Consider the following 27648-nt stretch of genomic DNA (forward strand, 5'->3'; position numbering starts at 1 on the left):
ACTCATTTCATAATTTCAAGCGGAATGAACAATGAATGCTGGAGAATGCCATCTTTTGAAACATTAGAGCTTGGCGCCATATATGAACATAATAAATGTTGCGGATGGCATACAATTCACGAGCCTCATCTAATCACTAATAAATGCGCACATTTGCACTTGACCCAGTATCTTTACTCTTCATGTATGATTTCACTCGTGGCTGTACACGAATTATCAATTTTTATGTTATGAGTTATTATAATCTATACTAAAGTAAAACAACAAAGTTAAATGCATATATGAGAACACATTCAACCAAGCCGGAAATAACATAGATGCATTTAGACAAAGTGGTGGTAGAGACAGGTGATATTATGGATACTATGAATGTAATTTATAGATATCTGATTTTACGATTTCCATACAGGGGTGACGGATTCCCAAACAGGTTACCAAGCTGGGACTGTGCAATATTAAATGGAGAAAACGCTGATGAGAATCCTCATATAGAGAACACATTATGCACTACACGCGTGACAGAGATGTTTATTTGTGAAATCAATTCATCAAATGCCAGTGCAGGTCAGTACACGGTCTAATGTATTTAAATCTTCAAACCATTTCAGTTTATCTTCATGCACAAATAATCAACAAGATACTTTACACTAAAGTTTCTTGTTTTCAATACAAATGTGGCAATTTACATTATATTTTATTTTCTGATTGATATTTTTGCACTTAGAATAAAGTACTTGTATCTGGTGACAAACAATGGTTATTTTGAAACAAAAACAGTTATCTCAACACACATGAAATCATCTAGTAAAAGGTGACAATTGTCCTTTGCGTGAATTAGATGCACGATCTTTACAGCATATATAAGTGCAGCCGTACACAGTATTCTTTCAAGTGTTGTATGTATAACACCCACTATTATTATATTGTGAACGTTATTACGTTTATTAAGAAGGCATTTGCATGAAAATTAAATATTGCCTGTAACTGAATATTTTCTGTTTGAAAACGGTTTTCACCCTAATAGTTCTTTAAAAAAACTATTAAATGACAATCTTTGCAAGAAACAGATGATCATATTTTATATAACTATATCCTGTAGTACTAGAAACTGTTATACTGAAATAAACTGAAAGAAGTATGTAATAATAATAATCAACCACCTTAAATAACCATACAATATCTCTAAAAAATCATTTCTCTTTGAAATTAAGGGCGGTCTGAACAAATGAACCAGCATGTTCATCCCGGCGAGGAGAGAGGCATGAATTTATCACATGCATGGAAATGTAAATCCGGAGAATATATTTTTCTGATTTACCATTGTAATGGAATTTCTAATTGCTTTGATGCAAGTGATGAGCAGGATTGTATTAACACAGGTATAATATACAAACATGTGCATACGATATTTCTCGCTAACGAATATTAGACCAGGCCAGGTTGTACCTTAAAATCTTATACAGTAATATCTTTCCTTTGTATTATCCTTTTTGTGGCAAGTATTTTTCTTTGACATGTGATCTGTGATGTATTTATATCCATTTTTTAAGTCTGAATGATGGAAGGGTTTCGCTTTTGATCAAAATAATGGGATATCTGTTATACATATTTGAATCCCCAAATATATGTATATAAACCTTGCTCACTAAATGAGAATTTAACAACGAGATACCCATTAAAACAGTATGTTGAACCTGAGCAAAAAGTTAAAATGCACTATGATCTGGAAATGTAAGGCTACCATTGGAGACAACAGGAACACAATTATTACCTAATACCACGAAAGTCATTGCTTAATTTTAGCAGTTTCATTATGTGATGAACTTGTTTATTATCGGAAAGGAACATTGATCTTTATAAGCTACAAAACCTGTGAGAACCATGGTTTATGTTCGATATTATGACAGTATTCTTCTCTTTCAATTCAGACATAATCCTTGTAGACAAAGCTTCATTTTTTTTTCTTGAATATTCTGTGAGTTGTGGAATTGGAAGTTCCTGTTTGATAATAATAAAGCACTTTGAGTATTTAAAATAACCTATTAGTAATGTTAAGCAACATATAACTATTGTATTCGTTTTTATTTCTAAACATTGCACCAATATATTAAAATAAGGCACTCAGTGTTTTCGGATTACAAAAGATGTAATTAATGCAATAAGAAAATGTCATGGCGTTCAAGAAAAGAACATAATGACATAAAATGATTTTCAAAAGTGTATTTTATGAGTTGCGGCACAAAGTAATAATTGGATTAATTCGATTTCCATTTTAAACTATTTTTAAGCAGACGGTAACCACCAATGTCCCGACGATACTTTCCAGTGTTCAGATGGAAAATGTATCAAGGCCAGCCAGTTTTGTGACCATATTACAGATTGCAAAGATTCCTCAGATGAATCTTGTGGTAATACCATTATAAAGAAAATCATGGATACATTTTAAAAGGTCTCTCTTTCAGGTGGCAATGTCACATGAAAATGATTGAACGAATTAACTATAACAGAGCATATGCTGCATACGAGAAGTATATCATTCAAACATTCATAGATATTTTGTAAATTCAAATATAACAATTGTTATCTGTAATATATATATATATATATATATATATATATATATATATATATATATATATATATATATATATATATATATATGGGGGTGTATAATTTCACAGCAAACTGTGGGTAAGTGTTACACAGCATTATAATGGAAGGTGATGGAAAAGTTCCTATATACAGCAACTTTACATGTTCATCGTGTATTTGATTAAATTGTTATAATTTTAATTATTTTATTATATATATATATATATATATATATATATATATATATATATATATATATATATATATATATATATATATATATCGGCAACGTCAAAACACGTGCCAAGCATACAAAACTATTGCGACTTTATCACTATGCCATTTCGTGAACAGGTATTATGCAGTTTACTACATAATCAGCATCAGTTCATATAACTCAAAAGTCATCAAAGATATAACACGTCGATCTATTTGCATTCATGATGCAATATTATTTACATTTAGACTACAGAATATGTGGGACTGATGAGTTTCGCTGCAAAAACGGGCAATGCATATTAAAAGAACAACTGTGCAATGCTGAACGTAATTGTTTCGATGGCTCAGATGAAACGTTTTGCCGTGAGTATATTCCTTTTACTACTACTACTACTACTACTACTACTACTACTATTACTACTACCACTAGTGATAATGAAAGAATGTCATAAAAAGTATCAAAACCAATTTCTATTTATATTATATGTGATGGCATTTTAAACGAGCCTGAAAGAAATAGGAAATACATTTGAAGCTGAAGAATAAGTGGGGAGCATCAATTTGACAACAGAATGCATGGAATTTGAATTTCGTAGAACACAGATCGGAGCAACTACTGATGATACACAGTGGCAGGCAAAAGTGGTTAAAGGAATGACAATGAGATAAAACCTTTTGATGGAAGATGAAGACCAGGTAACGAGATGAAAGTATGTACACAATGTCTTACAAAACTGATCTGACCAATCGAAAAAGTAGTTGTCAACTACTAGTAAAAAAACTTCAAACTGGGGAAGACGTTTATTACACAGAATATTGCGCATATGTCTGTGGCGGAAGAGCCCGGACACGTATTCCTAAAACTCCTCAACTGAAGTGTTTACTCAGATTAGTAATAACCTTTGTCACATATCATTTGATTAGAAAACTATTACAATATATGATATAAATAGTTGACTGATATCTGTAACTAAATATATTCCTTTTATAAAATAGATTTTCTTTCAAAGTTAATGTTTTCATGTGCATTTAGAAAGAGGGGTTTCATTAATAGCAGATTACTTCAGTATATGCAACAATCATGCGAAGATTGAATACCAAAATTGACAAGACAAACGAATCTCGTCGATATACCGGGATATTTCTCAGACATCTTAGTCAGTGCACACCTGATTGCAAGATCTTGTGTTTGACAAGATAAAATAAATTAAAGGAAGAACACTTGTAGGACTTCAACATCCAAGCGAACATGATGATAAGGCTAAAATGGCTAGATTATATACTGTCTAACGGTAACCCGTAATAGATTATATAAATTTCAGCACCAGCGCACTCTGATACCGGGCATAAATCAAGACTCAACAATCTATCAAATGTGGACGACATTGTTGATATTCGGAAAGCACAAACATAAAGGATAATCTAATGTAACTCTGTGTAGTTGGTTGCATTGTGAGTTAATGTATTCACAATAATAATAATAATAATAATAATAATAACAATAATGTCAGAAGAGGAGCACGAATATCTAGAAGAGGTATATTCGTGGATTAGGTCAGATAAGTATTTTGCACTGGAGGCAGTTCACAAAATTTTGCATAGAGAACAGATTTTGTGATTGATTCTGGAGCGAACGAATAGCTGTTTGAGGGTGAGGTGTAATAGGTAATGTATGGTTGACCTTATCAGTTTTGAACGTTTACAAGTTTCCGCATAAAATACTGAAAAACCCAGATGGAAGAGAATTACAATAGTCCTGTCAAGAAAGTAGTAAAACAAACTCAAATAAGTAGTTTAGTGGCATCGACTGAAACTTTTGCGAATGCTGCTGAGGCGTCTTAGTTGCAGATATGCAGTATTTCATATGTTCATGACATTTTCATATAATGAGAGAGTACTGCCGATAGTGAAACCGAGATTTCGTACTAATTGTGCGAACTTGATGTTGGTGTTGCTCATACGTAATTATTGAGATAAAGGATAGAAATGAAAAAGTATTTTTGTGGTGATTCGAATGGCTTCAGTTTTATTATCATTCCTCTGTAACCTGCTGCATGTGAACAGTATGATTATCTATTTTTTTAGCACAGAGATATAATGTGTATGGGTGACACTGTACTAGATCATTTGAGATCATTTCTTACCCGACAATTCTGTCAGCGTTGTAAATTATTCATTGTTATAGATTTATTTTGTTTATCAGTTGTACAGCAAGAGGAACAGACTAGCTCTGATCCTCCACTTGCATTTGTTTTTTGACGTTAGAGTAAGCACGGCTGACTAAAAATTGTTGATTTAGAAGAAATGGTTTGTTTGGTATTTTTTACAACATCATTACTTTGACTAACTTGCTGACTCTATCGCTCTCTTTCTAAAGCTTTTGCTTGGCACATGAAAACTTATCCAAAGTTAAATGTAAAGGCAGAACAAATTCTTTTCTCAACAAGTACAAACAATCCATGTACGATGTGCTGAAGTTCTGCAGTTTTCAAACTCGAATGTAAAATTTCACGTTCTCCCTCTCCCAAAATATGGTTTACGACAAAGTATTATATCCATATATTACTGTGTAACGAAAGAAACTGACACCGTTTGAGCAAATGTGTAACAGTGTACCCTGGCTGGGACGGCAATACTTTACAAAATATTAATTCTCGTTCCTTTTCATGCAATTAGAATCACGTTTATAGAAACAGCGAAAATGATTTCTTTACAACGTCAATTAGTCCATTACAATGTCCTTCAGCTATACGTTTTCAAACTCAAACAGAAATATTCAACTTTCCTCTCTCTTTTACTCCGGTACGGTGTATATTGGTTCAGCAGTTTCCAAATTAGAACAGAAACATGTACTTTCTCTATAGCGTATCGGGAAAGGAGTGCAATGTTTCCTTTCCAAATCGTTGTTGCATTGATGTAAGTCTTCCTAACGCTCTAAAATAATCGAAAAGGATTATCACTTAAACTATCCACGATAAAAATAGAGTCTAAATTTTGAATGATATCTAGAATCTCGGTGACACAGGATGTAGGTATATCTTTGTGTATGTATATTTCTAAACTTTCATATTTCTTTTGCGCATTATTGGTATTGTTATAGAACTAATAAGGGTGGTACGGAGTGTTAGTATTGTCAATGACGGATGATATAGAAGTTAACGGTTAATAGGGATTTGTTTTTGTTAATAATGGGATAAAAGGAGCGTTGAATGGGGATAGGAAATTAAGTTTTGTTTAAAAAACCAAAAGTCTTGCGTATACCACTTCTTCTAAATCCTACCCTGTGTGGTCAGACGTTGAATGAGTGTTGATCAATTCAAACTGCGTGTTGTAATCTTATATTGTTCCCAAAGAGTCCCGTTCACATCAGTTGTTCCCATGTCGCCATAAAGGCCCATAATGTGAAACCTATGAACGTTTCTAACGGTACTTTTTCGCTTGTCGCCAGACAGATTATTAATGTGAAACTAATGAACATTGTTACATTACTTTTACATTGTCCCAAATCCCCGAAATGGCTGACTAATATAAAAAGAACGTTTCAGCACCTATGCGTCATTTTTGAGAATTGTTATAAATATAATACATTTTTTCAGCCCATAACTATGATCTCTACTCGAGTATGCAAAACTACATGTTCCACCGTAACCATGTTTTAACAGTTACAGAATGTACAACACGATCCAAGCAATTTTCTTGCAATCTTTTTTAGTTAGGAATTCTGCCACATTGCGTGCCTACCATAAATTGCTTTACTTGTTCTAATCTCGTTTAAGTAATATATTATTCCTTATTAAGTTATATTCTGATAAACAACAATTTAATGGCTCTTATTCCGTTTATTAAATTTAGTTTGTCAGGATAAACATGTTTCATCATTGAAAAGAATAGTGTTGATAAAATCATTATATTGAACATTCAGCATGGATATGTGCTTATTGATTACAGTGTACAGCGTTTCATGTTTGATTAATGTTTGCATTGATTTTAAAGCATAATGTGTAATGTTGTAGGCAGCTGTTCCGAGGAAGGCAAAACAACGTTTAGATGTGCTGATTTCACATGCATAAGCTTGGAGAGGGTCTGCGATGGATTTGATGACTGCCCTAACATGGACGATGAGAAAAATTGTACAATTGAAGCAATAGGCTGCCAGGACTGGTGGAAAAATGGCAAGCGCGTCACGGGAATTTACGCAGTGAAGTTTAACAATTCATCTTCACCAATGAATGGTAAACTTTTTAGATGCAATGTAACAAATTCATAAGAAAAAGAAATTAGAATGTGTTGGTTAAAATAAATATCGGATGCTTTACCTAATATTTTGATTTTATGATTGCTAAACATTGCACTTTTCACATGGCAATAAATATGAACTCTTCTGTTTGACATATGAAACATAAGATTCTTCATTTAAAGTTTTTATAAACTCTGAACCATCGGAAAAAGGTTAATAATGAAAATTATACTTCCGCTTACATAATTTTCAAGGATCTATTTTTATATTGAAGAGACCAAGTAACCAGAATATTGTATTAAGTCAACCAAGAGGTACGAACTAATTATTCCCGTAACTTATGCAATAAAGATATCGACAATTCAGCCATGTCTTCATCAAGGACATCGATTGTCGCTTCAAAAAGGTTACTCGGGTGATCTAATGTATTTCTTGAACTTATTCAATCCGTTTGATATGCACACACGTATTTTCCTCTTTTATTCACATTAAATTTCCCATATTGCGATTTTATGTACGGTTTGCAGTTAATGCGTCAAAGTAAATGTATTCTAGATCAACAGAAAATTGTCAATACATAGAAGAATGTATTCAATAATAGTTGAGACATAACTTGAATATTTTTGTTTTACTTACAGTGGAGTGCAACTTCAACCATATAAATGAAAATGTGCTGCTAAGTACAGTGTATAATGTAGACTATGTGAGGATATTTCGTCGGTTTATTAAACACGACGGCAACACATTTCGAATTCATCCATACACCTACAAACTTATATACCCATCGGACGAACCGGAGGTTTTCCGATACAGTGTGAATACGGGGAGAAATTGCACACAGTCGATCCGGCTCGAATGTACTGTAACAAGACAAAAAATAGCCGATACCATAGGAAATTCCGTGTATCCTGAATGCATATGCAGGAAATGGACAGGTTACACAAGTATTGTATCCAACGTCATGAGGCAAGGCTCTATATACAATGCGAACTTGGAATTATTTTAATGTTACCATCCTTTACTCACTATTAGATATATTCTGACGTTGTTCAAGTAAGATGCAGGAAACGTCTACACAATTGTAAATGTTATGTGACGTTTCCCTTCTATCGAACCTCTACCTAATTATAATAATGTTTGTATTTCTGTTTGTGAGGGAGTGAATGTTCTCAGCTTAATGATTTATTATATCCTATATATTTGTGTATTACACCCCAAGACCAATGAACCAACTTATGCTATTCAGCCACATTAATACGAACCATATTTTTTCATAGAAGGCGTGTGCATATGGATAAGAAGTGTTGAACAACGCCTTCTAACTGAAAAATAATGATTTGTTTATCATCAATGTCTTTTCAGTTTGAAACAAATCGAAGGGCCCTGCTCTGAATCTGGTTCAGATTCTTCAGGTGAAGGATATCAACGCGTCATATATGGAATCATTCATCAGGGTATTAACGACATAACTAAATACCCGTGGGCTATAATTTATCTTTACATAGGCTCTGCTTACAGACAGAAAAGAATAACAGTGGGACCTTTGGTATGTAACGAAAGTGAGTATGGCAGTTTCAGTTGTACTTATATGTATGTGCGCATAATCATTGTAATAACTGATAATACTTGCATTCATCTAGCCAGTACCCAAATTAACAGACCTTATGTTTAAAGAATAGAATGCAGTTTGTGCTATTTCGTGATACTATTTCATCGAGGTTCCATAAAGTATCACAGATGATATGTTTGAAGATTCTGTCTCCAGTACATGTAGCTTGCTCGGTATTTTTTAAAATTATCTTGAATTTTGTTACAGCGTCTAATTTATATAGATTGTTGCATAACGCATGGCAATGTGATTAAAAGGCCCGAACTAAACATGAAAGACCTCTAAATGTTGATACATTACGATCTTCCAATGAAGAGTATAGTTTATAAATGATGTGAAAAATATAATTTTGATTTATGTTCAGTGCCCAATGATCCTAGCGAATAAGTTTAACCTCTAAAATGTTTGATAGTTTCCAACCATTTAGCATTTTATCCAGACGACGCAAGAATACCGTGTGACACGGGGCACCCTGTATTGAACACAACACGTTGCCTTTATGACGAGGATTGTTTTGGTTCGCCAGTAGGTTGCGCTGATATGTCTCATACCAAGCATTGTGGTAAGAAGTACTTCACTTTTATTTGTTTTTATATTTTGCTCCAGACGTAATAATGATAACATATGTGGTTCGTTAGTTCTACACTTACCAGTGTTATAAATGAGTATACATGTTGGATATATCAACATTTTTAAATGATTATCATACATAAGTACATATATTTAATTGTCAATGCACATATATATGCTTATTAAGTTATTATTTCACTTTTTATTGATATTCCTTTTTATTCATCTGCATTGTTTTGCTATCAATATTAAAGTGGATGACAGTTGTGCTATCATAACGTTTATAGTGGAATAATATCGTTACACCATGATGTTCTAACATATCTTTAATGTCCAATGGTAAATATAATCATCCTAAATTCGAAACAAATATTTCTTGCAATTCCTCGCACATAGCAGTTTAGTGGCTACTATTAAACAAATTCATTTTTGATAATGAGAATATTGTAAGTGGCAAATTCTTGTAGAAACTCAAAATTATACAAAGAAATCTCTTTCAGAAACGTTCATTTGTCCAGACAACTTCATGAAATGCCCAGGATCATATTGTTTGGCAGTACGATTCTTGTGTGACGGTTTGCAGCAGTGTCCAAATGGTGAAGACGAAGCTGAATGTGGTAAATCCATTGTTTTTAGTTGTGTCTTATAATACAAATATAGAAATATTCATGACAATGATCATCACCATTATTAAAATAAGATGTTATGGGTCTGATTTTTATAATTTTCAGTATCTCAAGTGCTCTGCTTGCCTTAAGAGATGGTAGTAGTTTCAAACAGTTCTGCGCATGCCAATTGATACGTTAGCACCGTATATGCTCGCTTGAACGTCCAGTCCATACGCAAACTGTACAGACCCATATATGCCGTCACATTACGCGATAGCAGATCAAAGTCCATGTTGTTTCTAGTTGGGTACCACTTATAAGCGAGGATAGGAGGTAAATGTTTTCATCTTAAGTGATGAAAACGTCTGATAAATTTACTTTCACACCTTTGATCACAACACATTACGGTAAAGCATACAATTTTCAGATGAATTTTATTCATGGCACAAAAATATATGTAATATTTCCTACAACTGTGTTCGTCCGTCATTTTTAACAGGTTTTCTTGTGACATATGTAGTTTTTTCACCTTCTCAACATGTCAATCTCTACGTATGTAAAAATGTTTGGTTGAAAGAATTTTGCAAATTACTTTTAAAATTAATAGTAAAATATCTATACTTATATATACCAATTACACTTATTTCTATAATCTTCCTGTTTGCATATAGGATATCGAGGAAGAGACTGCCCTGGATATTTTCGATGTAATCACTCTAATATTTGCCTTCCTCCGTCTCAAGTTTGTGATGGGTTTAAACATTGTTCTGCGGGAGATGACGAGACATTTTGTAATATAAGCTGCCCTAGTGCATGCGTTTGTAAAGGGACCTTCGTGGATTGTAGGGATGGTCGAATAAATGCTACAGAAATTGCTTTACTATCACAACAGTCAAGAAAAATATTCTTCAGCAACTCCACTATCGGACAAATAACTGTACCTTTCATCCTACCGATGGCGTTTCTAGTTAATTTATCGGACAGTGGAATCGATGAAATACAACCTGGGCTATTCGAGTCCATGACGAATTTGAGGACTTTAGACATTTCTTACAACACACTTACAGTCCTTCATGAAAATACTTTCAAGGGATTGGCAAGGCTTCAAGAATTGGTACTGGACAATAACATATATCTGAAGAAGATAGAGAGAGGAGCTTTTCGAGATTTAAACAACATGTTGGAAATCAGCATCACACATTTACATATTTCATTCCTAGAAAGCAACACATTTGAAGGTCTTAACAAATTGAAGATACTTGACTTAAGATTCAACAGAATATCTCATGTAGAAAATCGCGCATTTTATGGACTTGAGAAGTTAGAAAGTCTTTTGATAAGTTACAATAAAATAAAGGTCTTTGAGAGTGAAATATTCGGTGGACTGACATCTCTCCATTATTTAGAAACGGACGAATATGAATTATGCTGTTTGAAACCGAGCAGTGTAGACGAAGATAATTGTCATCTTTCACAAACATATGAATTTTATTCATGCAAGGACTTGGTGCGGAATGTAAGCTTGCGAGTACTGGTATGGATAATAGGACTCTTATCACTAGTAGGTAATCTTGCCTCATTCATATACAGAAAATGGAAGTTAGGTCTGCAACTGAAAATGGGCTATGGAATGTTTGTAACAAATTTGATAGCCGCAGACGTTCTAATGGGAATATATTTGTTGATTTTGGCTGTTGCTGATACATATTTTCGAAACGAATTTGTCTCAAGCAATGAATGTTGGCAAAGCAGTGCATATTGCAGAGCAGCAGGAGTTTTATCGACATTATCAAGTGAAGCGTCCATCTTCTTCGTAATGTTTATTACATTAGACAGGATTTTAGTGGTTAAGTTCCCTTTCGGACAAGTGAAGTTGACGCCCAGTATGTGTAAAGTTGTGTCATTTCTTGCTTGGTTGATTGCCATTGCATTATCAGTGTTACCAATGGGACTGAACGTGTACTTTAAAGGGAAATTCTATTCTAGAACATCCATTTGGTTTGTTCTTCCTCTAACAAGAGACGATGCGCCTGGATGGGAATATTTATTTGCAATAGTCATCACTTTAAACTTCCTCCTTTTGTTTCTGTTAGTCTTTGGACAGATTCTGATTTTCAAAGCGATGCGAACAAAGAGTCCACTTTTAGATAGGCAGAAACATTCACGTGATCAGACTTTGACTGTGGCCAGAAATCTCTTACTGGTAGTGTTTGCGAACTTTCTCTGCTGGTTTCCGATAGGAGTAATAGGTAAATGTTTCTGTATTCTAGAATGAACACAAAACAGATAGACTTATCAAATTCTAGTTATTTTATTAATTGGAAGATATTGTCCTCAAATTAAACTTTTAGGCCCACTTTCTTATCTATTAAAAGAGATATTAATAACTTTTTATATTTTAAAGTAAAATACAAATTTAGTAATTTAGTGAATAAAACACTACGAAGAGACTTGGCAATGAAAAGGGCTTTTCAATATTTTATATTAGACGGTCCTTAAGTGTTTCAAAGTATAGTATTTTTTAAAGTAAGAACGGACAATTAAGTTAATTACGGTGTTACAAAGACACATTTAATTCTTTACACATCATGGAAACTAATAAATATTAAAATATTAAAAAGTATGTAGTGTCCATATTATGGGAATGATTAATTGACATACTTTATTATGTTACATTTATATTCATGGAAAATCGTCAAAGGTATTATTATCTTACTCTGTGTGTGTGTGTGTGTGTGTGTGTGTGTGTGTGTGTGTGTGTGCGTGTGTGTGTGTGCAAAGAACACCGATCATATGGCGAATAACATCCATTCAGGTGTACTTGATCCAGCTAGACGCATTATGTGTCAGAAATTGACTAAAATAATTGCAAGAAATTGACAACATAAAGTGCAAACATTGTTAATTAATTAATTTTAATTACCCTAAGCGCTATTGACTCTCATCGAGTCATTGTCAAAGGGAAAATTACGACAGAGAAACAAATTAAATAAACATTAAACATCAACAAGAACACTGACGTTACAAAATTTTACACGTTTATGAAATTGACAGAAGTATTATCTCAAACTTTTGAAGCTTTACAAATATACGGCGTTATATCCACAAATTTTTAAATAATACTTATATTAAATAATACTTATATCAGATCCATAATTACTTAAAATCGTATAAATTCAACGTTTTCTTTGCAAGTTCTTTGTCTAGTTTGTCTCTGTTTCGTAATTGTGACTCTAATAAAAAAAACTCATCGTGAATCGAAAGCGCTTATACTAGTTAATACATATTCTTTGCACTGTTTGTTGTCATGTCTTAGTTCTGAACTGGTTTCATAAGTACGTGCAATTGAAAAAGTCCCATCTGAAAAGATGACTAATAGTTTTCCGTAGAGACATTCCAATGATTTTAAACAGTTGATGTATTTATTAATTTGTTTTATCTGTTAATTTGGAAGGCATCCTGGCTTTAATGAACTACACCATTCCCTTGGATGTGTATGCATGGACATCCGTCGTTATTCTACCTATCAATTCTGTGCTGAATCCGATCCTATACACGCTTTCTGCTGTGATCAAGAGAGAGGTAAAATCACTTATTGTTTGTGACATAACTATAACAAATTGGCATGAAGATTTCTCTTTTTCTTCATCTCAAAATAATGATTCAGTTATTTGCAAGCTCAACAAATTATATAAACATTTGTTTAGGTTCGTATCGTGGTCTACTTGGAGCGTCCATGTAACTGTATGTTTTCGTCATTTTACATTTCCTTATATTCGTAATTCCGTTCTCACGTTGCATGTTCTTATTCTCTAGAAATTTGTGCCGCCAACATCCGAACAAGACATGATTTCAAAAGAAGGTAAGCTCTCGACAATTAATTAGATCATTTTAAGAGTTTTATATTACATTCTAAATCACTATGATTATAATATTGTTTCTCAAAACGGTACAATTTTAAACGCTCTAACATAAATAATGAAACAAAAGATGGTGTAAGGTTCAATAAAATTTTCAAAATACATTTTTTAACTTACAGAAGATATTCAGTTGATACAAATCTTTGCTTTAAGTGTGTGTATCCCATACCATAAAGAAGATAAGATACTGTAAATATTTATTTTTTTCGCATTAAAATTGATCTACCTGTATAAATATCGAACGTTCCCAGATAGATATATGACAACTTGTCATCAACATCTAATCATTTTGTCTACGACAACTTACTCCATGTGCATGTTTCTCTCTCTGTCTCTCCCTCTCTCTCTCTCTCTCTCTCTCTCTCTCTCTCTCTCTCTCTCTCTCTCTCTCTCTCTATATATATATATATATATATATATATATATATATATATATATATATATTGTAACTAAAAATGTTATTGTTATGCCCTCTTCTCGTTTAACCCAGATATTAGAAGACTTGATGAATTGTTCAGTTATGATGTTCTACATGCTAACGATGTTAGGAAGCTGACATGCGCATTAACTTGCATCGAGAATCGTACCTTGAACTTGAACCAGATAGATCTTGTTACAAGGAAAATCGCAGAACGCGTTGATCTCCTGCACAAAAGAATGATGTACTACGGCAATCTGACAACGGACAACATATGGATTTTCCATGATAATGACGTGAGATAATATTATTGTTATTATTTTTATTATTATTATTATTATTAGTAGTAGTAGTAGTAGTAGTAGTAGTAGTAGCAGTAGTAGTGGTAGTATTACTATTATTAATATTAGTAGTAGTATTAATCTGAATTCTTGTATTATAGGCCAACAACCCAAATTCCATACATTTATGAAAATTATAATTCAAACACGAAACAATAATTATGGCGCTAATACACGGACTTAGTAACTTTTAAAGATTTTTGCTAGATAGAGAGAAACATTATGTAAGATATTAATATATGAATAATTATCTGTGTCAGGGCATAAAACTTAATTTATTTTTATTAGATTAAACGTTTGAAAGTAAGTAATCATTTCTCAAAAGGGACATGTACCAAAAACTTAAAACTCATCTTCTTTATCTGCGCAGAAAGGGAAACATTTATTGAATATAGCTGATATATGAAAGGGAACTTTCTATTTTTGAAAATACGTAGTAAGCGAACACTACGAAAGAGTCTAAATAATTTATATAGTATTGGAAACGCCCGGTCAACTATATATTATAGACTTTCTCTATTGGGAATCTTCAACAGTAACCTTTATTAACATGTACCAGTACTTAATAATTCTGCTATATCATAATACTTGCAATTTGCATTCTACCTGAATGAGTGTAGATAAAAACCTTTGGTGTGTTTTTCGTAATGACAAAAACATATTTGCAAAGTTACATAAGCACAGCTTGCTTTCTACAACGTCAAACGTCTGACCCATAATTCAAAGTTGGCCATATTTGTTTCAAATACTTTGAATATATTTTTTGTAGACAGTCTACCGAAACGATCGAATATGTTCTTTAGGCTATAAAGTGTCTTTTCTGCTTATGCTGCATATACGACGAGGATGTAGAAGCAAAATTAGAAAACCGATATATTTATCATGAGATGAAGTACCAGTGAGGCTATCATAAACATATGAACTTTTGTATCCTCTCAGATATCATCTTTTCAAAGTGCTATGATTTAAGTCTTTTCTAAGTTTCACCATAACTTTCATGAACCTAGTTAACTATTTTTTATTTTATTTCAAATACGTTACTGATACATGTCCTTTTCAATATACAACCAATACCTGGTTTGGTTTGGCAGATCACGCTATAAGATTTGTTACCCTCACAGCCTTTCTGTTAGTCAGAAAGACATTAGTGAAGTAAACATCCTCCTGACAAACTGGTTGTGTTGATTTCAATGAGAAGTAAATACTCTGCTGAGGACTGCTAAAGGCTTACCACTTTGTAATTTACAGACATGTTTATATTCCCTTTTTGTGAAAGTATGCGATAAATAAAACAGCTGTTCTTCACAACTTCGGACAGTGTTTGAGATCAAATATGGTATATAAAACAAATCTTAAGATAGGTCTTAATTGTTTTTAGCTGCCTTGAAAAAGATCACAAAATAACACCAATGCCACCATATTTTCCGGGGCCCCGAGTGGCCGAGTGGTCTAAAGCTCTCTCCGTCATGGATCACTGCCATCTCACGTCTGTCTGCGTGGGTTCGAGTCTCGGGCTTTGCAAACGTGGATATGTGAGAAAGCTTGCCGGTAGCTTCTCGTGGATCGGTGGTTCTTTCCGGGGTTTTCCTGGGTTCTTCCTCCACCATTAATACTGGCCGCCATGCATAGCCTATCTTGTGCTGAAAAATGGCAACAACAACTATAACAACCATATTTTCCGTCTTTAATCTTATTAATATATTGTACTTCTTCAGTGTTATTACCATTCGGGATTTGCCTGACGAGTGGCACTTGCTTGATATGACCTGAAATTAGTATCTACCTCATGATCTATATCAGATAATCCTGAAAAATAATGGTATCATCCGTTCAGTTTTTTTTTTTCCTGTCAACGTAGCGTTATGACACATTGAAGATCCCCAGAAGAGGTTCGCATCTATCCATAAAAGTGCTTTTTCAAAACATGCTCCCTCCTTTGTTTTTATAAGTTGCTTTGCAAAGTGTAACAATAATATGATTATATACCAGATTGACACGATAAATAAGCTATAAATGTTCTTTTTCAGGAAATAAAGGGTGTGTGGCTTCAAGGCAAGCCAAAACGTGCTGTCAACAAACAAATGCAGTCCGCAGATATTCAGTTTCTGGAATCTGTCCGTGGTGCCCTTCTGCAATCATGCAGACATATCGCGAACGAAATCGAAGAGCAAGAATGATATTTAATTGGGATGTTTTCATATTTTCTTTTTACTGTTGTTCAACTCTTTGGCAAGTCTATGAATATTACCATAGCCTTTTGATTCTTCGAATTGCATTTAACGTATATGGCTTTCTAAGTACAGTATAAGTGTATGTGTCTATGTTATCCTATTATCGTCGTCATCAGTGTCGATGATATTCACCTGATTTGATTATGCAGTTTATCTATCTTATCCAAAGTTGAATTATATTCAACATACTGAAAAAAATTCCCGCTCACTCAAATATCACAACCTTGTATCAATTGAACAATGACACGTTTAAGATACAATTTTTTAAATGTACAGTGGTCATAAACACAAAACAGTATGTTCACAAGACATAATATTATTCTTTTTGCATAAAGGAAGTTAAAAAGATAATTCAATCAGTCACAATTGAAAAACCTGAGTTTTTTTACTAGTATGTAAATAAAGATAGGTAAGGTATGCCCTTATATGCGTACTAACACACTTTGTAAGAGTCTTAATATGGGTAGGTAGGTAGATATATGTTTTATTGGCAGGTAGGTATATATGTTCAAATTCATTTAGTGCATTGCTGTACGTTTTCGTTGTTATTGAAGTTAAGGTGAAATGTAATAATTGCAATGAGTGTAAATCAATTATAATGAACATGCAAAATACACAGACATGTTATCCAAAGTTAAATTGACACATTATTAGAAATTGTTTCAGTCAACAATTCTATATAAAAGCTCATATAAAATTAAAACTTGATCAAAGTAATCATTCATTATATTTGTGATCCCATTATTTAGAGCAGCACTTATTCCACTGCATGTGTATGTATATGTTTCTCTTCAGTAAAATAAACATAGATCATTATAGAAAAAAGTTAAATGAAAACTTCAGACGATATTTGCAAATCATTTTCCAAGCAGTTTCGACATGTTATATTAACTAAGAAAATAACTTCTTTAACAATTTTACAAACAAACATAGGTATAATATAGTTTCTAAGCCATTGCTTTCAATAAGACTGAAGAACGCATCAGCTCTATAAATTAAAGAGGCTTTGCAGTGTTCAGAAAAGCATAAAATGAATAACCAGGTTATAGAATTCTCATTTTAAAGCGTTGCGTTAAAGAAATCCTTGCACAGAATTAGTATTATGTCCAGCTCACCTAAATAAACATTTCCAACATGACAAAATCACTCCTGATAAAATCCCACAATAAAACACGGATATAAAACACAGGTAAAATATAAGCAAACTTAGATCAATGAATTTATAAGTCTTTATTAAACATAATTAATGCGCAGACGCTGTAAATGTTTAGTTTAAATGCATTATAGTGTAAACATTTGCTACAAATAAAGAATTTTATATTTATGCAATATAACAAATTACAACACCTTAGCCATGTCATGAAAGCTAATTTTACACTCTGCTTAAAATAGCTATTGTACCAATATTATCAGAAACAAAAATGTATTACACTGAAAAAGATTATTTTACATAAAAACGATTAAACTTTTCCTTTTATAATTACATTTTCAGATATGACTAACTTGGTTGTATTAGCAGACAGAGAGCAAAATGATAGATTCGATTTAGGCAGAATCAGATTTAAAGGGCAGTGTGGACTATTATTCCTTGGATGTCAAATATCTTATTCATATCTAATATATATAAATGTACCAGAGTTAGTCAAATCAACATGTTACTTTCACTTCTACATTGAAATATACAAATTCAAATCAGCGTCAGAGTATCTGTAATTAATGCTAATGCATATTATTAGAATATAAATAATTTTATCTGAAACAATATACCTGATTGATAATAAATGTATCATTCCGCCTAGTGTTGATTGGAGATAAAACAAAACGAGGAACATATTAAAATTAATAATTAGTACAGGAAAATCAATCGATGCGACTAAAGGAGACAAGAATTATAAAATGTATGAATGCATTTCTACCTGGTTGCGTTGATATAGTAAGGTGTAAAACAAAATCATACTTTGTTTTACAATAATACTAATGATACCAATATAGTTATTGGATGGACATGTGTTGTTTATTCACTATACCAGCTAAGAGACAAATGACGTTATACAAATACAGATGAGGGAGAGAATATGATTCCATGAGCTTATGCACAATCTCAAATAATTCGTTAAATGCTAGGAAAAAAAATCAAGGGTGAGTAAGAAATATGCCGAAACGACGGACCAAGTTGTGACCGTATTATAAGTACAAATACATGTGCGTTCAAAGACAAAGATTAGGAAGCAAACAACAGAGGCAGATTGAAATTTGGGGCAAAAAATTAACTTTATCATAATTTTGGCTATTAATTCCTTAAGCGACTGAGTGTGCATGTGGCAACACCTTTGCATACAATTGTAAACAAAGCAACTAACACATTAGGAAGTTAAATGTCACGATCAACTGGGAAAGAAACAACCTGTCCACATATAGGAAAACAGAGCTTACTATATTAACAATTATGCCTGAAAAATATGCTGTTGTATTATTTTACAGGTTGAACAAATAGAAATATTAGTATGCCGCGATTAACAGTATCATCTAACGACTTTGTATCACGATAATGTCATATATATACCAATACTAACAATGGAAAATGTTTTCTACTTTATTTAATTGATAGGTTAAGACTTTCTTCAAGTGGGAATTTACTGTTAATTTGCAATTCCTTTCACATTTAAGAAACAAATATAAATTAGGTGTGACCGTAACGCTTTTTTATTCACACTGTTTTCATCGACATCACTTAAAACATCATCCGCAATGGCACATGTTTTATTGTATTTGTTGTGTTTGTATCACAGTAAGTTCTTATTGACATTTGTTGTCTTTGTATCACAGAAACGCCAATAGATATGTGTTGAATTTGTATCACAGTAAAATCTAATAGATATGTGTTGCATTTGTATCACAGTAAGTTCAATGGATATTGGTTTTTAATGTATCACAGCAAATTATAATGGATATTGTTTGTCGTTGTATCACATAACTTTATAATAGATATACGTTGTCCATGCATCACAGTAAGATCTAATGGATATTTAATGTAGTTGTATCACAGTAAGTTCAAATAAATATTTTATAGGTTGTCAGTTTTCTGTATCCACATGATTATCCACATTTCCCTGAAATTAATTTGGTATGAAGGAGTGGAAACTATCTTAGTCTTGGTTACAATTTAAGTGATAATTAGGAAACAGGTTTAGCAACTTTTTAAAACTAATTTGTTTCTTCAACTGCACATCAACCGCTTATCGAAAATTATTTCTTTTCTTTTCTTCTCTCCTTTGCGATATTTAAACCGTGTTTTCACTACTGTCTTAAATTATGTGTTTTCTTTAATATTAAATATTATTATCAACTTATGTTGTTGTCGAGTTGTATTTAAAATCTCTCATTATACACATTATTATCATTAAAGGTTTGAAAAAATTCATCAAAATATTCTCTATAATGTTTAAATCTGCAATAGTAATTTATATATAGTCATTTATAATTATATATAAGTTATTAATTACTAATGCATCTTCCGCCACATTTTGCTATTCTGAAATTATTTGAATGTTAGATTAAATCAATCTAAAAAGTAGGTTTCATTGAAAGATCAAAAGCAAGTTAGTTTACCATGAAATATATAAAAAAACAATACAAGCATTTTAAATCAATATGGTAAGTCGAAAACACGATACGTTCATGGTACGCTTTTGATTGATAACGTGCTGAAAAAAGGACATATATATATATATATATATATATATATATATATATATATATATATATATATATATATATATATATATATATATATATATATATATATATTACCAATGGCAACGATGGAAGAGTTGAAGTAGTACAAAAGTCGCAGGGAAATGTCTTGCGGAGACGACAGGAAATCAACTCAGCTAAGCTAAATTGAAGGCATCCTCTTCTGAAAGAAGAATACAAGCTACAGCGGCAGTGTTAGTCGTATCCATCTTACTATCACCCGAAAACAATGCATTCTTTTTCTCAGGTATTGGACTCAGACTGTTCCGCAGTGATAAGCCGTAGGAGTGCTAGACGCATATATATTGATAGTGACAAAACACTTTCCCTCTAGTCTGATTGGAAGAATGACCCAACGCTCTTACTGAATTTTGTATCGCGTTTTATGATTGGTGGAACATCTCAATCAGTTTTAGTTCATACTTAGGCTAGATATCCAATCGCATTATCCTACGTTGATTCACCTGTTCTGAAGATAACGCAAGCAAGATCTGGGTATAACTAAAGTCATTGACCGCCATTTCCAAAGTGATTTAATCTTGTGAATGTGAAGGCGTCTAAACTGGAAATGGCTTTATCGTTTCTTGCTAGTGAAAGGTGCTTATTCAGTTTGCCTGAAAAATCATCTCCACAATAATAAGAACAAACCTATACTGCATTGTTAAGTTTCTGACGAGGCTCGGGTGGCCAAGTAATATAAGACGCTCATTTGTATTGATCACTCAAGTCTCATCTCTGTACGCAAGGTTTCGAGTCTCCGCTAGACCAGCGTAGGTATGTGCGAAAGCTTGACAGAGACTTCCCTTTATTTATTTGTTCTTATCTTACCTGCTTCTTCCTCTAAATGTATTGGCCGACATGTATGTACTCCCGACATGTACTTATTCCCGATTCGATAAGGAATAATTAACCAGTTACTTATTCCCGATTCAAAAATGTTCACGTACATTTGATTACTTATTCCTTATTCGCACCGAGTTTTCTTTCATTATTCCCAATTTAGTATGTTATTGGTTACCACTTAATGCAGATGAAAGCTGTTTAGGGCATGCATTGGTGTAATTCTAACCTGCTTGGAGAAATACGAGCGTTATATAAAGCTGAATATAGACTGATGTAGGACTGGTTTAGGATATTGACAGGAATACGTGTTTAGTAATTTGATATAGGATTAATTAGTTGTGTTAATGACTCAAGTAAAACGGAAACCACAAACAACCATACAAATGTGAAATTGGAGATTTCTCTTGCGCGGTCGTCTTGTCCTTAGAGGAGTCTTGACGAATTTCTTCGTGTGGTAAGAGCGAAAAAAAGAGTTTTGCGACGGGTACCGGTTGTGAAAAACACTAAAATATTCATAGATTGTATTAATAGTTTGTACTATTTGATTTTGACTTAAATGCCTCTTGGACATTATCTAGTTGTGGACCCGTTCTAACAGCAGGAAAATACAGATAAGGTTGCTCAAGCTAAATTTGAGAGATCTGCGACTAAAAAATGGAGATCGAGAACAACACATGCAGTAAGATTTTATATTACGTTACCTTTGGAACACTACGTAACATTTTCATTGAGGCTTGACATAGACACTACTTTGATATTTTATATCTCGGGGATAGAGGCCACCCACAAAGGAAGTCCTGATGAATTTCGTCGAAAGGAAACAGCGAAAATGGGGCGCCCTATGGGTACCGGGTATGAAAATTACGAAATGTTAATATATTGTATCATTACTTTGTACTGATTATACTCCAGTTTGATATGGATCATTCTTTGATATTTTACTTCTTTACGATAGCGACCACCAATGATGAAAGTCCTGGTATATTTCACTGAGACGAAACAGCGCAATAAGGGGCGCCCTGTATGTCCTGTGTATGAAATATACGAAAATGTTAATACATTCTATCACTAGATTGTACTAAGAGTACTCCAACTTAAATGAATTTCATTTCTACGTCCCTTGGTTGGTATTTTAATTGGGACCAGTTCCAACAGTAGGAAAGGTTTGAAGAAAATTCATCTCTCGGATTTTGAGAATTTTTCGTGTAGATAGGGGAATTCGAGTACAACGAATGCCTTCGAAAGATGAAATCATAAATATATTGTTGGGCCATAACGTCCACTCTTAAGAGTTTTGACATGGACCTTTCTTTGATATTTATTTCTAGGGGACAGAATCCATCCACGACAGGTGTCCTGACGAATTTGTCAAGAAATCGGAACAAAATAAGGGGCGAACGATAAGTACCTGGTATAAAATCACGCGAATGTTAATAGATTGTATCACTAATTTGTACTCATTGTACTCCAGTTTAGAGGATTTTGATTTCAGTATCTCTTTTACAGTATCAAATTAAAGACTCATTATAACAGTTAGAAAAGTTTGAAGAAAATTCGTCAAGCCGATTTCGAGAAATTAGCGGCTAGATAAGACAGGTCAAGCATAACACGCGCCTAAAGATCATATATTACGTTTACTATTGGGCCATTACGTCACCACTTTGTACTGTTTTTACATGGACCTTTCTTTGATATTCTACCTGTATGGGTTATATTCCACCTACGAAGGATATCTTGACGAATTTCGTCGAGAGTAAACAACGAAATAAATTAGTGATCCAGTCTAAAAGTAGCAAAACTTAAAAGAAATTTCGTATAGCCAGTTTCGAGAAATTCGCAACCAGATGAAGGATGTCGAGTACAATACATGCCGCAAGAAGATGATATCTGACGTATCCAGTTGGGCTATTATGTCTCCTCTTAAGTACTTTGACATGGGACCTTTCTTCGATATGTTATCTCTAGGGAATAGAGTCCATTCACGATGGAAGTCCTGACGAATTTCGTCGAGAACAATCATGGAAATAAGGGGCGTCCTTTGGGTACTAGGTATGAAAAACCTCAAATCATAATATAAATGTATCAATAGTTTGTACCAATTGAGTTTCTACTTAGAGGATTTAGATTTCAACGCATCTTTAACCTTATCTAGTTAGGAACCCGTTCTTACAGTACGAAAAATTTGAAGAAAATTCGTCCAGCCCATTTGAGAAGTTCATTGCTAGATGAAGGAGGTCGGGAACAACACATTTCATAAGAAAAATTATATCTTATGACCACAGTTTGGCCATTACGTCCCCTTTTTAGAGTTTTGAGTTTTGACATGGACCCTTCCATGATATACTATCTCTAGGGGATAGAGTACATCTACGAAGGAAGTCCTGACGTATTTCGTCGAGAGGGATCAGCGATATCTGTTGGAGAAGGCTGTACGAACCGTGTATAAAAAACACAACAGTTAATTGATTGTATCATTAGTCTAATAATTGAACTCCAATGTCAACGTCTCTTATATAGTATCTAAATCGGGACCCTGTCTAACAGAATGAAATGTTTGAAGAAAAGCCGATTTTGAGATTTCGTGGCTAGAGACAGGAGTTCGAGTGATATGTTGTCTCTAAAGGATAAAGACCACTAAAGAAGTATGGTCCTGACGACTTTCGTCGACAAGAAACAGCAATATAAGGGACGCACAATGAATATATATATATATATATATATATATATATATATATATATATATATATATATATATATATATATATATATATATATATATATATATATATATATATATATATATATATATACGTGCCAGTTCTTGCTGCTTATTGGTGTGTTATTAAGCGGTATTGTGCAAAAAAAAGTCCCTTTGCAAGTGAAGCAGCATAACCGCCCGCCGGAGCAAGTACATTTTGTTGTACTTCGTCGAAAAGTAAAGGCTAGGCTGATGAATTTAACAAGTGTAAGGACAAAGACTTTCGTCCACCAGGATACAGGCGCTACAAGGCTTTTCCAAGAAAAGCAGAAATCTGATGACCATACATATTTTAACTGATGATATCTCTTGTCTCAGCATTTCGCACTTTTTCGTCTCTCTATGTGTCGATCTTGATCGACTAACGACGCGCTACCACGACCCTGCAGGCAACAGTCAGCGACTGTGCGACCCAGTCAAGGACACAGCTGATGACTCTGCGACTCACTCGGGGACCCAATCGGAAACTTTGCGACCGAGTCAGCGACATAATAGTTTACTCTACGACCCAGTCTTCGAATCTGCGACCAAGTCTTAAGACCCTGTCGGAAACTATGAGACCAAGCTGGCGAACAAGTCGGTTACTCTGCGACATAGTCATCGACACAGTCAGCGATGTTGCGACCCAGTTGACGACCTTGCGACCAAATCTGCGACCCAGTCGGCGCCTCTGCGACACAGTTAGCAACACAGTCGACGACTCTACGACCTAGTTGGTGTATCCGAGATCCAGTCGGCGACCCGACGACCACAGGACACCCAGTCAACGATGATTCTGCGACTCACAGGTGACCCAGTGGCGACTCTGAGACAGGGTAAGCAACGCAGTTGACGACTCTGCAATCCAGTCTCGACTCTGCACACAGCCAGCAACACAGTTGACGATACTGTGACTCACTCAGAGACCAAGTATGCTACTCAGCGACCAAGTCGGAGACTCAGTGACCCTGTCAGCGAATAGTCGGTGACTAAGCGACCCAGTCAACGACTCCAAGACCCAGTTCGAGCTCTGTGATCAAGTCAACGACCTGGCGATCCAGACGACGGTCAAGTCGACAATTCAGCGTCTCAGTTGACGACCCAGTCGCCAACCACTGGACACCCAGTAAGCGACTCAGCAAATCAGTCGGCGACAAGAAGCCAGAAATAAGACGATATCCCGCTAGGGTACAAATCTGTCGCACGCTGGAGCACCAATCTTCAGAGAGATTCAACGGGGTATCAATCCAAATAAAAAGACATTTCCTAAACAAACCCGAGACAGCTAGACTCGGTGTATTGTAGACGAGGGAGTTTCTGCTACAATAATTTGACCCAGTTGAAAACCTACTTAGAGGATTTTTATTTCAAAGTTTCAAAGAATCTTAACCGTTTTCTAGGTAGTTATGTTCCAACATTAGGCAAAGTTTGAAGAAAATTGGATGAGCTGATTTAGAAACATTTGCAGCTGTATAAAGAGGGTCGGGTAGAACACATGCTGTTAGTCGATTTTACATTACATATTCTGTTTGTAAATTACGTACATCTCCCCCCCCCTTGAATAGTTTTGACTTGGACCCTTCATTGATATTTTATCTCTAGGAGATAGAGTTCACCTACGAAGGAAGTTATGACGAATTTCGTGGAGACGAAACAGCGAAATAAAGGTCACCCTGCGGGTGCAGGTATGAGAAAAACACACATAATGTGGATCAATTGTATGAATACATGTTTACTAACTGAACTCCGACTGAGATATTTTTATTTCAACGCCTCTTCGGGAATGTCTAGCTAGGTATGTGTTCCAACTGTAGGAAAGTCTGACGAATATTTGTTTAACCGATTTCGCGAAGTTGTCGGCTAGATAAGAAGATATTTATATATTTTTGACATGGACCCATCTTTGACATCGTATCTCTAGGGATCAGCGTCGACCCAGGAGGAATTTCTTCGAGAGAAATCAGCGAATTACGGAGCACTCAGTGAGTATCTGGTGTGAAAAACACGCTCAATGCACATCAAATATAGCAATCATTTGTAGTACTTTGACCACTACGTACAGGAATTTAATTTCAACGCCTCTTGGACAGAATCTATCTCAGGATCTGTTGCAACTGTAGATAAACATAAAAATTAATTCGTCGAGCCGCTTTCGAGAAATTCACGGCTAAATAAATGTGGCCGGGTACAGCATATGCTGTGAGAATATTGTATGTTACGTATGGAGCTGTGCCCTTACGTCCCCTCTTTAGGCATCTTTGACATGGGGTTTTCTTTGATATTCTATGAATATGGAATAGAGTCTAGCCACGACGGATGTCCTAACTAATTACTTCGAGAGGAATCATCGAAATAAGTTGCGCTTTTTCGATACCAGATATGAATAACAGACACTGAGGATAGATTATCTCAATACCTTGTATTAATTGTACGCCTACTTAGAAACTTCTGATTTTGGATTCTCTCAAACAGTATATAGATAGAGGCCCATTTTAACAGTAGAATTTTTATGTGAAATTTTTGAGCGGAGTTCGATAAATCCAGAGCTCAATACACGGTCTTTATAATGATGACCACTAGGAACTAGCCTCTTCTGTCCTGATGTGGATCCTACGGTTCTCTCTTAAATGCATCGGGATCGATCTTTCATTTGAAAGTTTGTCCATATGGATATGTTTGATTCCTACAAGATGTATTGACAGCATTGATCGAGAACAATGGGATAAATAGGAAGGTTGTTATGGATACCGGCAGTATTGAAGTGTTACAGTTCTTTAGCAGATTTTCGTAAAACTTTGTGAAGGTGAGAAATTTGGGGGTAAATATATGATGGGGGGAATACCTCTATAAAAAAATTGATGTCTACATATAGCTTGTATATGCATGTGATGCCCTACAAAAAAAACATTTTAAAGTCCTCACCCTCTAAGAATTGGAGAAACTTGCTACCAGGAAGATTGGCCGGGGTGACAGTTTGCGGTCCAGTTCTTACGTCCAATAATGCTTAGGGCCACCCAGGACACACATATACAGGTGGCCCGCAAAGCAATTGTCCATGCCGTCTTCGATCGCAAAGAAGTCGGTATCTTTTTCTATTTTCCTTTTTGCTCGTCTCGCGTCCTTGGCTATTTCTGCTAGGACAGCGGTAACCACGGAGTATTTAGCTACCATCAAGGCCGCAACTATGCGCCCTAGCTGGACTGGCCCTAAAGTTCATCAACCGCAGCGTTGGGGGCAAGGACCTGGGTTAACGGCGAGCACCATCTCCAACTTTAACAGGCTCCGGCTAGCTCAACCCGAAAACAATTTTTCTGCATACGCGACGAGCTGACGCGTATGCCACGGCGAGGTGTACAAAGGTCGGCATTTTCAACCACGGCAACTCGCAAAACTGCGTGACCTATTGGATGGTTTTTGCTCGTAGAGATGGTCGCGTGCCTCCGCCTTTCCCGCGGCGCAGCTGTTAATTGAAACAGGTCGGATCACGGCATGTAGGCCATGCCGATGGACAGCTTCACATGCTCGCACATATATAGACTAAGCTCTCCTAAGCGCTCTGGCGAACCTTGC

General features: G+C 34.6%; 1 protein-coding gene across 1 annotated transcript; it reads left to right on the plus strand.

Annotated features, from left to right (window-relative positions):
- Positions 1 to 317: 317 nt before the first annotated feature.
- LOC149771866 (uncharacterized) lies at positions 318 to 13889 on the plus strand. The gene is made up of 6 exons (XM_089948112.1): positions 318 to 564; positions 6825 to 7043; positions 9695 to 9844; positions 10903 to 12084; positions 13290 to 13417; positions 13875 to 13889. Exons 1-6 carry the CDS (start codon positions 318 to 320, stop codon positions 13887 to 13889), a joined length of 1941 nt encoding a protein of 646 aa, XP_089804238.1.
- The last annotated feature ends 13759 nt before the right edge of the window (positions 13890 to 27648 follow it).

The sequence above is a fragment of the Sinohyriopsis cumingii genome, unplaced genomic scaffold (genome assembly GCF_028554795.1).
Source record: "Sinohyriopsis cumingii isolate HCF-2022 unplaced genomic scaffold, ASM2855479v2 utg001621l, whole genome shotgun sequence".
Taxonomy (NCBI): Eukaryota; Metazoa; Mollusca; class Bivalvia; order Unionida; family Unionidae; genus Sinohyriopsis; species Sinohyriopsis cumingii.